Raw genomic sequence first — 20445 nt, 5'->3', positions numbered from 1 at the left:
CGGTGTAAAAAACACATTTTTGAAGTATGTGAAAATGTTTGATTTTAACTTTTAGTTTCGTGGAGAAAGTGAGGATCGTGTTGGTAGTTTAGTGGCATTGTGTTCACAAAGGTGTCTGTGTTTGATTGTGGAGGTGATTTGTTGAGACATTATCGTCAGAGTTTGGCTAGCATGAAAGGGTAAGGAACAAAAATTTGTGAAGGAAAATTTAATTCTCACATTATTTATATCGTAAAGAATTGATTATTGGCGAGAAGAGAATCAATTCTTTTAGTTTGATATGGACACAAAATCCATCGATTTTCTAGGATAAAATGCTCTTTTGAAGCTGCAAATTCAACTTCTCACTCATCCACTAACTTTTCATATCTATAAAGTATTAGAAAATAACATTTTACATATTTATTTATAAAGATTAAAAAAACAGAAGTAATAATGATTTAAAAATAATAAAACTCAAATATTTTAATATTTAGTGATTTTAATATAAATCGTTTTGTTATCAACAAATTTCATTATTTTAAAAAACGTCATTTCTATATAAATTATTTTTCTAAAGTTCTTTTACTTCTATATGAGAGTTTTTCCTTTTTTCTTATTTGATTGAAAAATCAAGATCATATGATTGATCCTTGTGACAGTTCTTTAATTTGGACTTATCAGTTTCTTTGTTCGATTCAGTTGAGTTTTAGATATTTTTAGTATTTTATGTTATTTGTTGCATGTGAGCCTTTTTCTACTTACATGCATATTTTCAGTCATTTATATGAGTCTTTGCTAATAAATTATCATAATGTTATAATTATTCTTGTGATTAGGGTCTTCTAAGTTGTTGGTCAAGTAACGAAAGCTAATTGCATTGTTTTTAACTCATAGATATTTTGTAATTGTTAATTATATGCTTGTATAATGTTTTGTTTATGTGATTATTTTGTCTGATGAAATATGATATGTGGAGTTGAATTAGGGTTTTAATTTGGCTTTAGTGATATTATGGAAATGTTTATGTTTTATGGTTGAAACTACAAATGAGATTAATTGAGTCATTGAGTATTGTACAATTTGATAGTTAGTATGTTTTGGCATTTGTGATTGTTGTTGGATTGATTTGCAAGGGTGGAATGACATAAATCTACATTATTATATTCTGCAAAATTATATACACTCATTGGGCGAGAATATACTTGTTAGGAGAAAATATACTCGTTGGATAAAGTCAAAGTTAGAGAGCTACTAACTTAGTGGTCACTAGGTGAAAATATACTCATTGGGCGAAACCCATGCAAGGGAGCTCACTGATGTTGGGCGAGCTATCTAGTCATTGGACAAGTGTTTTTTTAGGCATTACTCGCTGAGCAAGTAGATATTTTCGTTGAGCGAAATGAATAGAGTCTACTTTATTTGTATGTTTAATGTAAGATTTTGTGAAGTTAAAACAATTGCTGGTTTATGAAGTTTATCTTATAATGGTGGCTAAATTTTTATGGATAAATATGCATGTGAGTAATTATGTATGATAATATAATGATGATGGGTATTGTATATCTGTTTGGCATAATTTCATGGATCTCGTGGAGAAATTCCATGGTGACGTATAATGTAAGCATTGATGTGAGAGTTCAGACGTTAGAGTTTATCCTATTACTATAATAATCATTCAAGTTTAGGTAAAGTAGAATGAGATGTGTGGTGAGAGGTGTAGGAGGTCTTAGTACACTTTACCATAGTCAAAGATGTTAACAAACTAACATTGTGTGTGGTAGGGTGAAATCCATCGACTATGACTTTAGAGAGTAATAGAGACTATCACAAATGCAAGACTCTTAAAGATTTCATATTAATTCGGATAATTGAATCTTGTTTGAATCTTCATATATGATAGGGGTGTTTTTATGAATGAATGGTGTATAACAATATCTCTTTATTTGTTTTATGAAAAATTTATTTGCACATTAGGTGACCCATTTATTTCTTTTGATGTTTCTAATGTCTATATTTGTTTATTCTATAATAATCATCCTATTATTATAACCAAATCAAGAATATATGTTGAAACATTTATAATAAAAGATGGTAATGCAACAAAGTTTTGTTCTTAATTGACTAGTAGATTTTCTTTAATTGTTTTAAATATATCTTATGATTATATTATTTTCTGAGTGTATTAATACTACATTTATAATTTGAAATAAACATTTATTTAATTTTATCACTCTTATAAAGTCTTACGGAACATGTTAAAAATAAAATATTACAATATCCAACAACAATAATAATAATTTTATATCAGAATATAAAAAATAATAATATCAATAACAACACTTTTTATCACAATGACAGATTAATCATTTTATAATTTTATTTATTAGAAATTTTTTTATCATAGACGTGAATTAAATCAGTCATAAAATTTTATCTCATTTATTTATATTTATTATTATAATTCAAACCTTTTCACACCTAAATCCATCTTCCATCAAAAGGAAGCATAAACGTAAGATATATAGTCTGAAATAAGGATTTAGAAGTTGGTTGTAAGAAATGTGACAGTTAAAACGGGGGAGGCGGAAGTAAGAAAAGAGCATGGATGGTAATGTATGAAATAAGAAGATCCGTGGAAGTGGAGCAGCATACAACAGGCATTTATTATTAAGTGGTCACTGAGTCGCTCATTCTCTCAGGTGAGGGTGAGGGTGAGGGCCTCTCAGACGGTGCTTTTGAGTTGTGTGTGTCAGCATTACTCTCTTCTCTCTTCTCTCACTGCTAGATCCAATCACCTTCTCTCTCTACCACAATTCAACCCTAACTACCCTTTCGTTTTCTCCTACTTTTCTTCATGTGGAATCCAAATCCGCCAAATTCTCACTTTCCTTAAATCAAATCTCCTCACCCAGATGATTTGAATCCAACTATCTGGAGCTACGATTTGGAGCCAAAACCGATCCCTGTCTTCAATCGATTTCATTTTTGCTTTTTCGGCTCATGATAGTAGCACCAGCAGCAGCATAGAGACCGAGAGAGAAATCTGATGGAGGATATATCCAAATACGCGCACAGTCCTGCACACGTGGCAGTAGCCAGGCGTGACCACGCCGCACTGCGCCACCTCGTTTCCACCATTCCTCGACTCGCCAAAGCTGGTGAGGTCAACACAGAAGCCGAATCGCTCGCGGCGGAGCTCAAAGCTGACCGGGTGTCGGCGGTTATCGACCGCCGCGACGTGCCGGGAAGAGAAACCCCTCTCCACCTCGCGGTGCGTCTCAGAGACGCTGTCTCCGCGGAGATTCTCATGTGTGCTGGTGCGGATTGGAGTCTTCAGAACGAGCAGGGTTGGAGTGCGCTCCAAGAAGCCGTGTGCACTAGAGAGGAAGCCATTGCGGTGATCATCGCGCGCCACTACCAGCCTCTTGCGTGGGCCAAATGGTGCCGCAGACTTCCCCGCATTGTGGCTTCCGCCGCTCGAATCCGCGACTTCTACATGGAGATATCTTTTCATTTCGAGAGCTCCGTCATTCCCTTCATTGGCCGCATTGCCCCTTCTGACACCTACCGAATTTGGAAGCGCGGTTCCAACCTCCGCGCTGATATGACCCTCGCTGGCTTCGACGGCTTCCGCATCCAGCGTTCCGACCAAACCTTTTTGTTTCTCGGAGAGGGTTATGCTTCCGAGGATGGGAATTTGAACCTGCCACCGGGTTCTTTACTGGCGCTTGCTCATAAGGAGAAGGAGGTTACCAATGCTTTGGAGGGAGCTGGTACGCAACCAACGGAAGCTGAGGTTAATCATGAAGTTTCTTTGATGTCTCAGACTAATATGTATAGGCCTGGTATTGATGTTACTCAGGCGGAGCTTGTTCCCCATTTGAATTGGCGGCGACAGGAGAAGACTGAGATGGTGGGGAATTGGAAGGCTAAGGTTTATGACATGCTTCATGTGATGGTGAGTGTCAAGTCGAGGAGGGTGCCGGGTGCTATGACTGATGAGGAGCTTTTTGCTGTGGATGATGGGGAGAGTGTGGTTAATGGAGAGAACAATGATGAGTATGATGATGTGCTCACTGCTGAGGAAAGAATGCAGTTGGATTCGGCGCTGCGGATGGGGAACTCTGATGGTATTGGTCAGGAGGAGGAACCTGGAGGGGGGTTTGATGGTCATGAGAATGGTTCAGCAGCTTCCTATTGTGAATCCAATGCTGGGCCTAAAGAGAAGAAGGGCTGGTTTGGTTGGAACAAGAAAAACATGAAGGGTAGCGGCGGTGAGGACCTTGAGGATTTGAAGACTGCGAAGAAGCTGTCGGGTGATCAGCAGAAGCCACAACCTGATATTGTGAAGGATAAAAACTTTAAGAGGAAAAAGAAGAAAGGAGGAGTTAACGAGTCTAAGAATGAGAGTGAATACAAGAAGGGATTAAGACCTGTCTTGTGGTTGACACCGGACTTTCCTTTGAAAACAGACGAGCTTCTGCCCTTGCTTGACATCTTAGCAAACAAGGTTAAGGCTATTAGGAGACTCAGAGAACTTTTGACGACTAAACTTCCTCATGGAACCTTTCCTGTTAAGGTAATCTAAACATCATCATATTCTCAACCTTCCTTAGTTCATTTTGCACAGTTGCTTTGCTCTGCACTGTAGTGGTTACTATATTCATACCTTTGGAGAACAAAAAATAGGAGTTTGTTTGAGTTATAAACATTCTTCCTCCTCCTCTTCAAAGTTATTGTTGTTGGGTTCGAGGACCAGGTTTTCATTGATTGTGCGTATATTACAGATTCTTCACCTGCTGTCCCAACTATTTTTTTTTTTTTCATATTCAGTTGATGAGTAGATAACTCAAATAGAGATTGATGAATAAAATTGTCGTTATCTGGAGATATACTATCATCATTCTATTGCCAAATTATGTGGTTTGAAGTTCGTAGCATCATTATTTGAGTTATTTATGGTTTTTAATTATCTTTTTCTTCGGATGGTTGTCATGTTGTCCTGGTTGAACGCTTAGAAGGATGGGACTTTTGTCCCTGCCTTACATCTAGCATTCTTTAGGCTGACACATGTAGTTTCCCTTCTGCGGATAAATTTTTGAAGTTATACAGTTCATCTTTTATCCAGAAGCAGCAAAACTATATACTGCAAAGCAAAATTGCATATCGTTGCCTTAAATTCATTCAAACTGCGCTAGTTTCTTTTCCACTGTCCATTTCAAATTTTTCTTCAAGATATGAATGCACTAGCACTCCCAAGAGGGGATTCACATGCTGGTTATGTAAGTGTAATGGACATCAGCCCTTAGAATGCCACTTATAAATACAATTGTTGTACGATAGTCAAATGAAAAATACCGAATGCTGCTGCCTTCTCTTTTCTGAACATTTGAGAGACACTTTTAAACATGTCAAATACACACTGATATATGAAATATGCCAGTTAATATTTCCTACATGTCAATTGTATTGCATAATATTAATATTTGATATGCATTGCTACTTTATTTATCATATAAGTGCTCTTATCAATTTCCCACTGTGTTCCTGTTTGTCTGTTGCGGGATACTTTGCATGAATGCAAGTTTTTCATATTGCCATGGTTATTGTTACTGGTTTGCAGGTAGCTATCCCTATAGTCCCTACTATACGGGTCCTTGTCACTTTTACAAAATTTGAGGAGCTTCAGCCAGCAGAGGAGTTTTCAACTCCACTTTCCAGCCCAGCATACTTCCAGGATGCCAAATCCAAGGAATCAGAAGGGTCTACATCATGGATTTCATGGATGAAGGGAAGTCGTGGTATACAGTCCGGTGAGTCTGATAGTCATAGATATAGGGATGAAATCGACCCTTTCAATATACCTTCGGACTACAAATGGGTGGATGCCAATGAGAGGAAACGCCGCATGAAGGCGAAGAGAGCCAAAAATAAAAAACATAAGAAGCAGACAGCTACTAAAGGAGGAGATGGAGTACAGCTAGTGGGTGAGGATGTGGAAGAATCCTAATAACACGCTAATTGCTGCCTCGATGATCTTTGTCAGAAAGAAAGTGCATGTGTCATTGTGCAACAGCTGACTTTACTTTTCACATTGGATGATCTAGCCAAGAATTTACTGGAAGCTTTTTGGAGGATCCATTGTTACTCCTCAAGAAAAGGGTGCCTATGTTTTTCCCCCTTTCGCGTATGTGGGATTATGAAGAGTTTACATCATCTGGAAATAATTGTATTGTCATTTGAAGAGAAAACGAAGAGGAAGAGTCTCTATGGCCTTCAATTAGTTGGCTCCATTCTGATTTTGCCCAAGATACATACCTATATTTGTATGTACATCTGTATCTCTGATTATTGATTTTGAATTTTTGTGAGTGGTATTTGTGTTTTCACTGTTCGTTCGTGAAGTTTTGGCTATTCTTTTGAACTGACTTTTGGCCTAGTAAAATTTGTTGAAATCTGTACCTACATCATTGAATACAAGAACCTGTCTCTTTTTTCACTTTAATAGTTTTTTTTATTACACATTAACTCTTATAACAGTTAGGATCTTTTGTTTTTTTTCTTTTCTTTTCATTGCACTGAAATGCATAATTGAAAATTGCTTATAAACATTTTGTATTTTCTTATCAAAAGAATATCGAGTACACCGAAATCTTTATAGTTACATGCTTCCGATAAGCTGGTAACAAAGTGAGAAGCTTTTTAATGGACAAACTAAGATTTACATAGTTGGTAGTTCTTTTGAAGTTTTTTAAATAAAAGTATTACGTGTATATATTCTGTGAGCACTTCTTTCTATTATCAATTTTCTGTACGATATGTAAACGATAACATGCACGTCATACTTTTATTAAAGAGCATACAAAAATTCTTATTTAAGCTTCATCATTTTTCTACTCCAAGTATACATAACAATTTCCTTTTTTGGAACGAATACGAATATGAACGAAAAAAAAAGAAAACTCATACACATAAAGTTCAGATATAGTTTTTGATAATGTTTCAGAGGTATGCTATATTTCATAATTTTAGGACTTTCACGAGTTAAACTGAATAAGGTATTTAGTATATTTGGTGCTGAATATGTGACGTATTGGTTATAGAATTTGCATAGTATACATATTACTTGAAGTAGTCAGAATACAGACTCAGTGTTTTTCCCTACTGGTAAAATTTGATGATGGAAATATCCCATACCGAGCCGAGGCAAGAAATAACGTAATGGAAAAACAAAGTGGAAGCATTTTGATTCTTTCTAACACCAGCATCATATAGAGATCGTGTCGTTTTTATTGTTTGCATATATGTACAATAGTTATACATAGAAAGAATCAAATTGATATGGCAGGCAGTGATGATCTAATTTACAAACGTAACTCTTACCAAAATCTGTCTTTGTTGACAGTCAAGTACCCAGCCATTACCTTTCCGCCAGTATTTCTCATTCCATCTATAAGAAAGGACCAGCTAGAACCCAACGCCCCAACGTAAAAATCTGAGTCAGTGGCCATCAAGAAATTAACAAGTGGGTAGTTTGTGCTGGTCTCCCTACCCAGACTGCCTTCGTACTCAGCCATCGACATGTTACTCTTAACTTGGCGTCTTACCTTAGTGTAGTAAAAGTTCCAATGAGAATATTCTCTGGTTTTCTCAATCACTTCCTGAATCAAATTAGTCTTATAATGTCAGTGACTAACTACTATCATCCAAAAGATGAGTCCAAATAATTAGCAACAACTGTAATACCTGCATCTCAGTGGACAGCCAAATACTATTAAGGTGAGGGAAGTGTCTCCGAATCCGATCCGCAAGCTTCATGTATTCTTCAAATTCAACTACCTTCATTTCACATGCTTTGTCTCCCATTCTTACATGCATACTTAGAAGAGGCCTTGGGACCCATGGCTTCTGATTGGACCACACGTATTCATCAATATCACTAGACCTTGCCTTCGCACTATTTTCCTGAATAAATCAAACACTTTTCATAAATACAATTCTACTAAAAATACAACCATTTGGTAAATTTTCTAACATGGCCTACTTTTATTCTCCCATGTTTAGATGAAAAACATGATTAAGTAAAAAAGTTCCAACCTTTGGCCAATCCCCAGCAAGACTTTCAAGAACAACTTTTGCTGCTAATTTTCCAAAGCTAGCATGGCGTGCCTCATTCATTAAATTGCACGTGTATTCGGTTGGAAACCTCATCAAGTAACGTACTGCCTGAAAACAATATGTATGGTAACAAGATCAAATCATGAACCATTACTAAAATGAGGACTTAACATAACATAACATAACTCCTTTTTTACAGGTCTGACAGGTACCTGTGCTCTCCACCACCGTCTATCCATTTTTCTGTGAGAAGCTAACAAAGTTCCATTTAAATCAGTTGTGGGTTGCAAATAATTCCACGGAAGCCCCCATTTCCTGATGTTGACATTGAAAGAATAAAACTCCAATAAGTTCAGGCTCTCAGAACGGAAGAAATCATAAACATCTGATTGCAGTTGAAAGGTTGGTTACCTGGGAGTTGGTCCAGCCCATATATGCTTGCTTGTATAATTTTCCTTTGATGTTACAATTCCCTTCCTCCACGCATCTTCACTTTTTATGAGTTCAAATGCTCGCTGCCGACATTCCCTGGAGGTTTCAGGTAAGAAGTAACAACTCCAACTAGACCTGGAAGATCCTGCATATAAAAGAGTATCCACTTGTATTATCATCATCTTCATAATAATAATAGTAACATTTGAAGACTTTTGTGGAGAGCAGAAGTTCACATTTTACAACTGAAACAGATACCACAATGAGTAACGACATGTTTTTTTTTTTTTTTTCACAAGAAATTTACCTTTGCATCCTCCATGGTCAGCTCTGTTGTAATAGTTTGTGACAAGGACTCTTCCTTCATTGATTGCAATAGCAAGAAGTCCTGTCATCCCAACAATCTGAGCCCCGATACCAAATCCAGGTAATCTCTCCCAGTCAGTAAGGAGGAACTTCACTTCTGGGCTACTGCAGTTTAAGGGATGCTGATGGATCCAAAGGTCACGCTGCACTTTTCTGGTCATGGGATAGTTTTCTTCATCTGATCCTGCAATCTGCAAAAGCTTCTATATGAATAAACCTAACCACATTGCTCCCAATTTTTTAACCAACAACTTTAGCTTCTATATGCTGCTTTCAATGTATCAATTAATGGTTTCAAACACCTACGCCAAACAAATCATGTTTGATTTGATGGTGAACCAGTTCATGGTGAATCCAAAAACACTACAGAAATAGTTTAAGAACGCACCCACGGAGGATAGGCCCCTTCGGATGCAGCCTCATGCCTAAGCTTTTGCATCTGCTCATTGAATGCAGCCACAGAAAACGTCTGCAAAGATCCCTTCCAAGTTGTCCATGGCGGGAAAACATCAGTTCCTGTACGCTTATCAAGATACTCATATAGCTCTGTTTTCACCTTGCAGTTTTCTAAATGTGGTGCATTGGGCAAACTGGACCCCTCTTTGCCACCGCTTGTGGATTCATTCAACTCAGCACTCCAAGCTGAATAAAGCAATGAGACTCTCTCTTCGTTATCTCGCTCTCTGCTGCTTCTAGAATCCCATAATCTCTCAGTTTCCTTAAGCTTGAAATGGCAGTCCGAACGAGCAATCATGCCTAAGAAAACATAATTCACAGTTATTTCACAGTATTACTACATCATTGGGATCAGTTCTTCGTATCTCGCTGTGCGGATACTAATTACAAGCATGTCATAATTCCAATGCTGATTACGCAAAAAACAACGCATGTACTGTGTAAAATATGCAGTCCAAGTCAAAAATAATGGTTATTAGAGTATGCTTAACGTAAAGACACTAATTACTGATTAAAGTATCCTTTAAAGTTGCTTCGTGGCCAAGCCTAACCCGTTTTCATCGAGTTCGCTTCAAGGATAAACGTCCTTGAATACATCAAACTTTAAAAAAGGTTGGGACTCGTAATAAACTCGGTTCTTTTTCTTCAAGAAAAAGAAAATAAAAGACGCAAAGGAGAAGTAAAACTGGTTCTCCTCCCTCCTTTTTCTTCTGTGTTTAAAGTTTTCAATTAAACACGGCAATTCTTCACAACCCAGTTTTAAAGTTTCTGGAATACTCAATGTTCTATCTACAAAGCAATAGATGATAACAGAGGTAGATGATGGCCCTGCATCCACTACCCCACTTCCATTAAACAAAGAAAAAAAAAACAAGAATGAACAAGAAATGTTGCAAATCAAAGAAAGGAGAAGGAAATTGACTTACTGATGTCGTTAGGAAAAGTTGAATTCCCTGATGAATTAGCCATTGACATGGTTGAAAACAAAATGGGACCAAACTGAAAGGTGCCAAAGGAAGTCAAAGCAGCCAAGAACAGAGAGGTGAGGCACACTCCACAGAGAAATCCCACCACACAAATTTGGCAAGGAAACGAGCTTCCCATTTGCAAGGCTTTCTGCGAAACCACTCTCTCAATAGACTTCTGATTCAGTGGCTCCATTTCACTTTCCTCACAACGATTCTTTCTTTCTTTATTCAAAAAGCTTCTTCCCCGGCAACACTTTTCCTCACGTACTACCACAACACCAACTCGTGACACTGATACACAGTTACCTTCTTCAACTTGTGAGCCCTTCAACCACTTCAGGGAAAGAGAAAATTAAAAGAAAAACAAACAATTATTTGCACCTGTCTCCTTAAACACTTTTGTGGGACCACCCTTGTCAATCTTGCAACCGCAAAATTAATGCAAAGTTTCCATCAGGATTTAACAAAGCTACCCTCGTAAACAAACTCATGAAAAGACGCAGAAACTCATAAAAAGAAATCAGCATATCATCACAGATGCTTCAGCAGCCAGAATAGCGTCATAAAATTTAAAAAAAAAAAAAGTTGTAGCCCACATATTCTCTTATACAATACAATCATCGTATCACAACTACACAAATAGCACGGAGAAAGTGACGGGCTAATAAATTAAGCTGAAAGCAGAGAAGGGTCTAACCTAACCCAACCGAATTATTAGAAGCTATGAGAAAAACATATAATTGGAAAAACTCTAAAAAAAAAAACAAAGTGTTTGGAAAGTGTGGCAATGACGATTTCTAATTACTATGACTGATTGTGAAAAGACATGCGAATGCAAGGTGGAGAGAAAAAAGCATTAGGAGATAGATAAACACATGTGATGAAAACGACAAAAGTTGCAATCGGGGGAGAAGATAAGAATATGTGGCATCAGCTTTAGCAGAAGCACTCAGAAACAGTGACACGGATTTTTACCTGAACTCCGCGCGTGTCTGAAAATCTATCTTTAATATATTAATAGTTACAACTTAGAAGTGATAAACATAAATTTTGGAAAAGGTGAAAAGGATATGACATTTTTGGGAAGGTGAAGAACAGCTTGAGAATCGTGAAGGGGAACAGTGAAGTGTTGGTGTTTGATGCAGAGTGGGGATGCTAGCAATGGAAAAGGATCAAATTCTGGTGTAGTTGCCACATATGTTGTTCATTCTTCTCCATATTTGTGGTCCCCTCTTCCTTCTTTTTCAATTCTAATCTTTGGGTTAGTAGGATTCTTAATTTGAAGTAGAAATTTTCAATTTTTATAACCCCAAAGAAAGGAATAAATGCAGCTGCATGACTTGTAAAATATGATGATGAAGATGAAAAAAACACGCCACCAAGAACTTTCCAATTTCATTCTATAGAATACTATGATGTTTCTTCTCTTTGTTAATACAATAGTAAGCAAACGACATATAATTAGGTTGCAGATGATGACCTTGTTAATGCTACCATTGCATGCATGTACTTTACTTTATTGTTACTTTTATATTTGGTTAATCTTAAATTATTATGTATGGTTAGCATATGACTTTAAAATTAATTTTAGTAACACCATTTATGCTATGGTGCATAAAGAAACTTGTATTAATTGAAATTAAAATAGGTTCCTTATACATATTTTTTTGCTGGAGATTATTCAAAACTTGCATTTAAGACTATTTATTAAGTGAGAATAAAGATTTACTCATTCAGTAGTGGTTTAAATTAATTAAGATAAAAAAGCGAAAATGAGCTGGCTGTGCATGTGCATCGTTTTCTTTTCCTTCATAATTAATTTCAGCCTTTTTTTTAAGTCAATTTCAACACATTCTGTTTAAGCACTATTCTTCTGCTTTTAACTAGTAGGTATTTTGAAGAAGGTTAGTTATCTTTTGGGGGAAAAAATCAGTTATATTCCTAATTTAATTAGTATGGAAAAAAATCGTGATAAAAATGTAACGATAATTAATGTACATTAAAATATAAAAAATATGATAACAAATTAACTTAAAATTATAGTAGAGATTAAAAAAATTGTGAAAAAAGTTAAATGACTATTATGAACAAATAGAAAGAGTACAAAACTATTAATAAAAAGTATAGCAAATCATTACACAATAATAAAAGTAACGATAAACTTTCATCTATTTCAAATATTAAAAATTCTTTTAATTTAAGATATTTAGGACACGGCTAATAGAACAATTCATAGAGGCCACATTAATGATTATTAAAATTTACTCTCAAGTTTGCTTCGATGAATATTTAAAAAAATTCTAACCACTTTTCACTTTTTTATAAAAAAAAAAATTATTTTAAATTTAAATTTAATTATCGTACGTAGTCATGGGAGACTAGATATGAGTATTGAACATGTGGTAAAAACTCTAATGACTTTTGATGATTCCTAGTTACGAAATAGACATTAATTATTTATTTGTAAGAGATCTTCTAAAGTCAATAAAAAAATTATGAGATAATTATATATATATATATATATATATATATATATATATATATATATATATATATATATATATATATATTATGGTGAAATAGTATGTGTATTTAAAGGATTTTTGAGTCTTATGCATTATGTAATAAAATAGATGATATTGAAGTTCATATCAAATAATGTCAATAAAATAACAATTTAGGATATATGTGATGATTAGCACAATGATCGTAATAATTTGATGTTTTTTTACGTGATACATCAAATATTTTGTAAATATATAGTATTAAAAAATATAAGAATGTAATTAAATTATTGAGATTTGATCACATATATTGTTAATATATGAATATTACACCAATAAATATATCTTGAAGTATCTTCTAACCACTTTAGGTCGATAAATCTAAAATGAACATTATTAAATCACATCACTTGACATATTTGTTTGGTCGAATATGTACATAAGTCCCCCAAGTTTGGAAGTTTGATTATCGTAAAGGGAATGCTTGTTGTAATTGTAACTAACCATTTGGTCGAGTTGTAGTTGATTTTTTGTTTGCAATCGGATGGACTGTTTGGTCGAATAGTTTGTGGTAGTTTTTGACTTTGTAGTAGATTGGTCATTTTGTCGAGTTGTGGATGTTCGTCTTTGACCATAAATGTTGTTTTGAACACTTTGAATTATTTACTTGGACAAGATATGATGTCGTTTATTTGAGCAAGTTTTTTATTGTTGACTTAGGCATACTTTACGTGTTCTGCCAACTTAAGCAGACTTGAATATTGTCTAAGTAGGTTTCTTGATGCTATCATTTAAGTAAGTTAAAATATCGTCTAAACGAGCTTGACCTATGTTATCATTCACGAATGTTGCGTTTGTTGGTTTAACTTGTGTTACCATTTTTAGGTAACTCAGGTGTTATGTATATAGATTTATGTTATATCTAAGTAACTCATGTATCACATTTGTAAATTTATGTTATCATCCAAATAGATATTGTATCTGCGAATTTATCTTGTTATCATTTAGATAACTCAAATATAATGTTTTTAAACTTATGTTACCATCTAGTTAATTAAAGTGTTATAATTACGAACTTAATTTTTAATTTATGTTATTGTTGCATTTGCAAATTTAAGTTATATTCACGTTTTTTCATATTAATTAGTGAAAATAGTAGTATATATTAATTTTGTTCATTTTTATATTTATATTTATATAATTTAATTTCCGATGGTATCTATTGCAGCTTTATTCTCCGTCTTCAACATTTAACTATTTTGTATATAGTTATTCAATGTATTTAAAACCAAGGTTTTCATTAAAAGAACTATATTAATGGAATGTAAATATAATGAATATTTTTAATGCTAATAAATTATTTTAAATCAACTAAATCTTAAAAAGAGTATAGTTTTAGTGAATTTTAAATTATAACATTATTTTAAAACACTCGATTTACTGTATCTATCACACAGTGCAGAGTTTGTAGTGGTAAAAAAGAGTGCAAGCCAAATGATTTATAATGAACCTCAATATACAATAGTCATTTTATATACAAGTTTAATCCTAGTATTTTTTTTTATATATGCATTGTAAAATACATTTTGAAATATAACTAAAAGTTATGATAAATAACAAGTTTAATAGACAAATATGATTGATATTTAAGTTAAATACTCAATATGAAGTGAGAAATAAGATAGTAGTAGTACAATGACATATCTACTTATGAGTTATGTTTATTTAAGGTTTAATGGTTTCTTTTGTTCCAGTTTGGTTGAAGTGTGTCAAATTCGTTTCTCTTTTAGAAAAATGTCAATTTGTTCCCATATAGAAAAAAATTGTGTCAATCAAGTCATCTCCGTTAAAAATCATTGCTTTAGAAACTCACTTTATCCACTGCAATATCAGGATCAGACCCATGAAGTGGTTATTATTCAAAACTCACTTTAAGTTTTTAACACCATTAGTTTGTATTGAAGGGAGATGATTTGATTGACACAAATATTTTCTATATAGAGACGAAATTGACATTTTTCTAAAAAAAAGGACGAATTTGACACACTTCAACCAAACTGGAGACAAAAAAAGCAATTAAACACGATAAAATTTCAGTAATTTTTTAAATTATATAATTTAATTAGTTGAAAATTTTAATCAATAAGATTCTGTGTATGTGACTTAAATGTTAAACTAAAAAAAGCCTATAATTATTCTGAAAAATATTATGTGGATAAAAAAAGTGAAATTAGAATAAGTTGGAAGCAGCTACAAACAGTGGCTCCGTGGAATGGGTTGGTTGTAGAGGCATGGCATGTCACATGTCACATGTCACTGCTTTTCAAATAATTGCCACTTGTCGGACACGTGGCCCAATAATAAAATGAGAGAGATGAGTGTTTTTTTATAGTACCAATGAATTCCTTGGTAAGCAGATAAACACTGTAATCAAACTTAATTAAATGCCACCCTTTGTTGACTTCTTCACGCATCTCTCTTTAATCTTAAATATAACTAAACAAACTCGTGTAAAAGGTTACTTTTTAAGAAACTCATTTAGTGTAATTAAAAATCTCTGACGGCTTATTTCTACCTAAAAATGCTCTAAAATTTAGTATTTCCTTCTTCTCTCCTCTTTCTCTTTTATGGGATAAAATCTATAAATGTTAATATAATTTTAGATACTTTATTTAAATTTAAATAACTGAAAAAAAAAATGGTGCAGTTTACAAATTTAACAAAAAATAGGGAGTTAATTTTACGATTACATTTCATTAATCCCTTAATTTTAGAGCTTATATCATTCCGAGGCAGAATTTCCAATTAATCATTATAATGTGTTTTTTATCTCAGTTATTTTTAAATAGGCTTAATATTTTCCTTGATCCTCGTATTTGTGTGAAAATCTCACTTCGGTCCTTAAGTTTTGAACTGTCTTAATTGGGTCATAATTTTTGTAAAAATACACACATTTTATCCCAATCACTAACTGATCTCACTGTGCAACAGTTATCTATCTTCTGCTATCAGTGAAATAAATAGCTTAAAGGCTGGTAATGAATCTATAGGTTACCAAGTTGGTTCATTTGCAGTAAAGACTGTGAGGCTGATTGCACTGGTTACGTCAGTTTTTCGGTGACTTCATTTTTTGAGCCGACGAGATAATTTGTGTAAAATCTCTGATTCTCAGATAGATGAATAAAATCCCTAATTCAAATAAACTAAATAATAGGCATTGTGCCACGTGAAACACTGCTTATTTTAAAAAATAATTTATATAATTAATTAATACACGTCACCATGTCCTCTGGCTACCACGTCAACTAAACTTAACGTTGTTTGAGATCAATTAACGATTGGGGTAAAATGTGTGCATTTTTACAAAAATTATGACCCAATTGAGACAGTTCAAAACTTGAGAACCGAACTGAGATTTTCATACAAAAACGAGGACCAAGAAGGAATTAAGCCAACACATCAGCATACCAAGTCAGCTAAACTTAATGTCGTTTGAGATCAGTTAACGGTTGCAGTAAAATGTGTGCATTTTTACAAAAATTATGACTCAATTGAGACAGTTCAAAACTTGAGAACCGAACTAAGATTTTCACACGAGGACTAAGAAAGATATTAAGCCTTTTAAATAATTATAACTCTGTGTCTCTTTTAAATGTATGATGCTTTAAGGATTTCTTAAAACAAAAGTTAAAAAATGAGATTTATTTTTTAAAATTTACTTTTCAATTCAAAATTATTGTTTAAATTATTGTAATTAATTTTATTCAATTTTACACTATTTTTTAAGTTCAATTTGTTTTTATCATTTATTTTATTAAAGATTTTATCTCTATTATCTATTAAAAAGTTAAATTTTAATCTAATTAATAGTTTTATATTTCAATCAAAGCAAAATTCTCAACATCCATAAATAAAAAAGTATAGAAAAGAAAATTAAACAAAAGAAATACATTTCTAAAATAAAATGACTTATACATATGGGTAACATAATATTCAAAAACCTCTTGAAAGAATAATCCTAAAATAGAAAAAAAAATAAAGAGACAATAAGTGGAATCATGATATGAAAAGTCTAATTGATAATAGAATTAAATGGAAATCAAAATTAATTATAAAAAATAACTAATATTATTTTTTCTTAATAAAATTACAATTATTAAAAAATTAACTCATTATTTTTTCTTCATAAAATTATAATTTATTAAAAAGTTATCTCATTAAATATTATTTTAATATCAATAAAAATTAATTTAATTAAATTTCATTCCCAAACATAAAATTATAATTAATTTATAGAAATATATTAGTACTAAAAAAGTTTGAAATTTGTTTTTTTTATTAAACATAATTTTATAATTAATTTATTGTAAAAATATTAATACTAAAAAAAGTTGAGATATTCTTTTAGGTTTAAAACGAATATTTTATTTTATTTATTCTTGAGTTGGTATGTTTAAATATTGGATAATGGTATTTTGACAACATTTTTTTATAACATTTTAATATGTGTTATTTTATAATTGGTATAAAATTACTCCACACTCAATAATAATAAATACTACTATTAATCAATCATAGAATGACACGTAAATGATATTAAAATGTTATAAAAAATATATTATTAAAGTATATTATCCTTAAATATTTTAGTTTATTTTGTTTTTGGTATTGTGTTGTGTTTACATAGCAATGATTATACGTTATATGTGATATAGCCTTACAGGATAGATAAGGTCCTCTTTATTTTTGTATCAGTATTATGTTTTTAATAATTTTCTTATGTAAATTATTGCAAAATAATATAATATATTAAACACATATATCTAGTTTTTATTCTTAATACAAATTATGAGATGTTTTAATTAGTAAAATAATTCTACTTAATGTCACATGTTTTTTTATCTTGGTAATCTTTACCTTTCAATCTCGCTAGGTTTATTGATTTTTTTTTTTCAAAAATTTGTATTATTGACGATTAAGTAAAATGTAATTACTATATTTTATTTAGGGTTAAATATGTTTTTAGTCCTGAAGTTTCACTGAATTTTGGTTTTAGTCCCTGCATGAAACATTGATAGCATTTCATCCTCTAAGTATGATAATTCTTATTATTAGTCCCTACAAACAGACTCCGTTAGTGTAAACAGTGATGTGGCTAACGGCAAAACCACGTAGTCTTCCACCTTCACTCAGCATTGCTTGTCACGTTGACATTGAGATTTAAAAAATTTTCTTTTGCACGTGAGTCTGAGATGAATTAGGGTTAATTTGGGGGAAATTGGTTTTCCTCCGATGTGCTGCAGCGGTGGAGCGGTGCGAGTGACATGAGCATCGACATCAACGGGGAGAAGAAGGAATCGGATAGCCCCTTGTCGTCCTCTGTTTCTCAGACGAAGTCCCTTCTTTCGGAAGAAAAGGATCGAAACGACAACAAATCGGAGAAGTTTGGGAAAACTGATCAAGGGTCTTCTCAGGAGACAGGGAGAGTTTCCGTTTTTGACGAGGACATGAACGGGGGGTTTAAGGATCAGGTGGGTGGTGTTCCGAAGGCCGTAGCAGTGAAGAAGGGTTCATCCGAGGTTGTTGTTGGTGGTCCTATGCTGTCTTCTGGGGATGATGATGTGAAGGTTTATGGTGGGGTGAAAAATCATGTGGTTGCACCGTCACTTATTAGGGGACCCCGAAGTCATTCTCGATCCTTATCAGCACAATTTGAAGGTGGCAATGGACTCAAATTGAGGGATGTTTCTGTTCGTGATGATCAATCTTCACAAATTGAGGTTGAAGACTCTTCTTCATTCACGAACAAGGATGAGGATTCCCAAATCCCAAAAATGAAGTTCCAGAAATCTCTACATGGTAGAAGTGAACAACAGTTGAGCATGACACAGGGTAAAAGGGATGAAACCAACAAAAGTGCTCATGAATTTCCCCAATTCGTAAAATCCAATTTCCCCCAAATTAATCCTAATTAATCCCTAATTCATCTCAGACTCACGTGTAAAGAAAATTTTTTAAATCTCAATGTCAACGTGGCAAGCAATGCTGAGTGAAGGTGGAAAATTATGTGGTTGTGCCGTTAGCCACATCACTGTTTACACTAACGGAGTCTGAGTCTGTTTGTAGGGACTAATAATAAGAATTATCATACTTAGAGAATGAAATGCTATCAATATTTCATGCAGGGACTAAAACCAAAAATCAGTGAAACTTCAGGGACTAAAAACATATTTAACCCTTTTATTTATTTATGTGTAAGATAAAAGTAATATAGTATATAATGAATTTAAATAAATTATATAATTATCTATATTTGGTTTAAATATATTACTTTAACTTAAATTATTTATTAAAATACGTCACTTGTTTTTATTATTTCAAATAGAATGAGTTGAGTAAATGCAAGATTGTTGTTTAATGAATTCTGACAATCTATTATATTACATTATTCTAAAATATTTTCTCAAATAAAATAAACTAAACTATAAAAAATAATGAAAAATACAAATCGCCACGCATTCGCTTAATACGCTTTTACTTTTAATTTTAAAAGAACACGAAGAACGCATTATTTATTTTTTTAATTCCTTTTTTTCTTCTGGCTTCTGGCTAGTCAATGTATATTTTTCTTTTCTGTTGTACTTGTTTACTGAAGCCCAATAATTATTAAATTTAATTGGAAATCTGAAAAAAATCAAACAGATCATATGGGTAAGAAGGATCATGTACACTGCCATCCCTGCCCAACCCAAATTTCTTATTTTAATTAAACCGAAATTGGCCTATTCAAAATTCAAAATAAATTAAACAAATTTGAATTAAGTCAACCTTCTAATATAATATATAAAATTCTAACATAACATAATATGTAGTTAGATCGTTGAGTAAAATAATATTTACATGGCTTTGAGATCGTATAATAATAATATTAACATAATTCTAGGGTATAGTGCATCATAAGAATAAGTTAAAAGAAAATAAATAAGGAAGTGGTATAGGGTAGTACATATGTTTGGCGTCAAGCTTCTAATTTCAAAATTTCATAAATCAATGATTTAATTAAATTCAAGTCCTTATAAATTTGGAAATTTTTAAAAATTTCAAAAAAATTGTAGTCTATTAACTGAATGGATAAAATGGTTTATCATTTTATTTCATCATGTTGTTTAGTTGTTTAATTTTATAATTTTAATAATTTTAAATTTTAAATAAGTAAAATAATTTTAAATAAGTTATTAAATATTTATTTTTATGGTAGTCAGACTAATAATAATTTATAAAGCAGTTTAACAAATTAATAAATAACTTACACTGTGTTTAGATTCCTTTTTCTACTCTTAAAGTATAAAAGAGAGTGGGAAAATAAAAGTTATATTGCGCTTTCTCTCATTTGTTTCCCCTACGCATAGCCAGGGCTCAGGTCACCATTTACCACACCATGTTGCAGCATACCATTATTTCATCCCATTTTATATTATATAATCGAAAATATATTTTCTATTTTTTTATTCTATATTTCAAAATACAAAATAAAAATTATATTGAGTTTTATAATTTACCATATATATTTTATTTATTATTTTTATTTCAGATTTTACAATTTAGAATATAAACTTATA

General features: G+C 32.6%; 2 protein-coding genes across 3 annotated transcripts; one reads left to right on the top strand and one right to left on the bottom strand.

Moving 5' to 3' along the window:
- The first annotated feature begins 2537 nt into the window (after positions 1 to 2537).
- LOC106772415 (ankyrin repeat domain-containing protein 13C) lies at positions 2538 to 6487 on the top strand. The gene is made up of 2 exons (XM_014658808.2): positions 2538 to 4561; positions 5606 to 6487. The coding sequence occupies exons 1-2, from the start codon at positions 3029 to 3031 to the stop codon at positions 5990 to 5992; spliced, it is 1920 nt and encodes a 639-aa protein (XP_014514294.1). The 5' UTR covers positions 2538 to 3028; the 3' UTR covers positions 5993 to 6487.
- Positions 6488 to 7196: 709 nt separating this feature from the next.
- On the bottom strand, positions 7197 to 11605 carry LOC106772528. 2 transcript variants are annotated; one of them, XM_014658979.2, is made up of 9 exons: positions 11298 to 11605; positions 10281 to 10656; positions 9287 to 9654; positions 8840 to 9089; positions 8512 to 8677; positions 8313 to 8415; positions 8080 to 8208; positions 7729 to 7947; positions 7362 to 7643 (listed from the first exon to the last, which is right to left on the bottom strand). In XM_014658979.2, exons 2-9 carry the CDS (start codon positions 10513 to 10515, stop codon positions 7362 to 7364), a joined length of 1752 nt encoding a protein of 583 aa, XP_014514465.1. In that variant the 5' UTR covers positions 10516 to 10656; positions 11298 to 11605. The 2 variants fall into 2 exon arrangements, with proteins under 2 accessions (XP_022640951.1, XP_014514465.1); XM_022785230.1 differs by lacking the exon at positions 11298 to 11605 and having other exon boundaries at positions 7197 to 7643; positions 10281 to 11270.
- Positions 11606 to 20445: the final 8840 nt, after the last annotated feature.

Source organism: Vigna radiata, chromosome 8, assembly GCF_000741045.1.
Source record: "Vigna radiata var. radiata cultivar VC1973A chromosome 8, Vradiata_ver6, whole genome shotgun sequence".
NCBI classification, from domain to species: Eukaryota; Viridiplantae; Streptophyta; class Magnoliopsida; order Fabales; family Fabaceae; genus Vigna; species Vigna radiata.
Note: the sequence above shows the minus strand (reverse complement) of the source record. Positions and strands in the feature narration are given on the sequence as shown.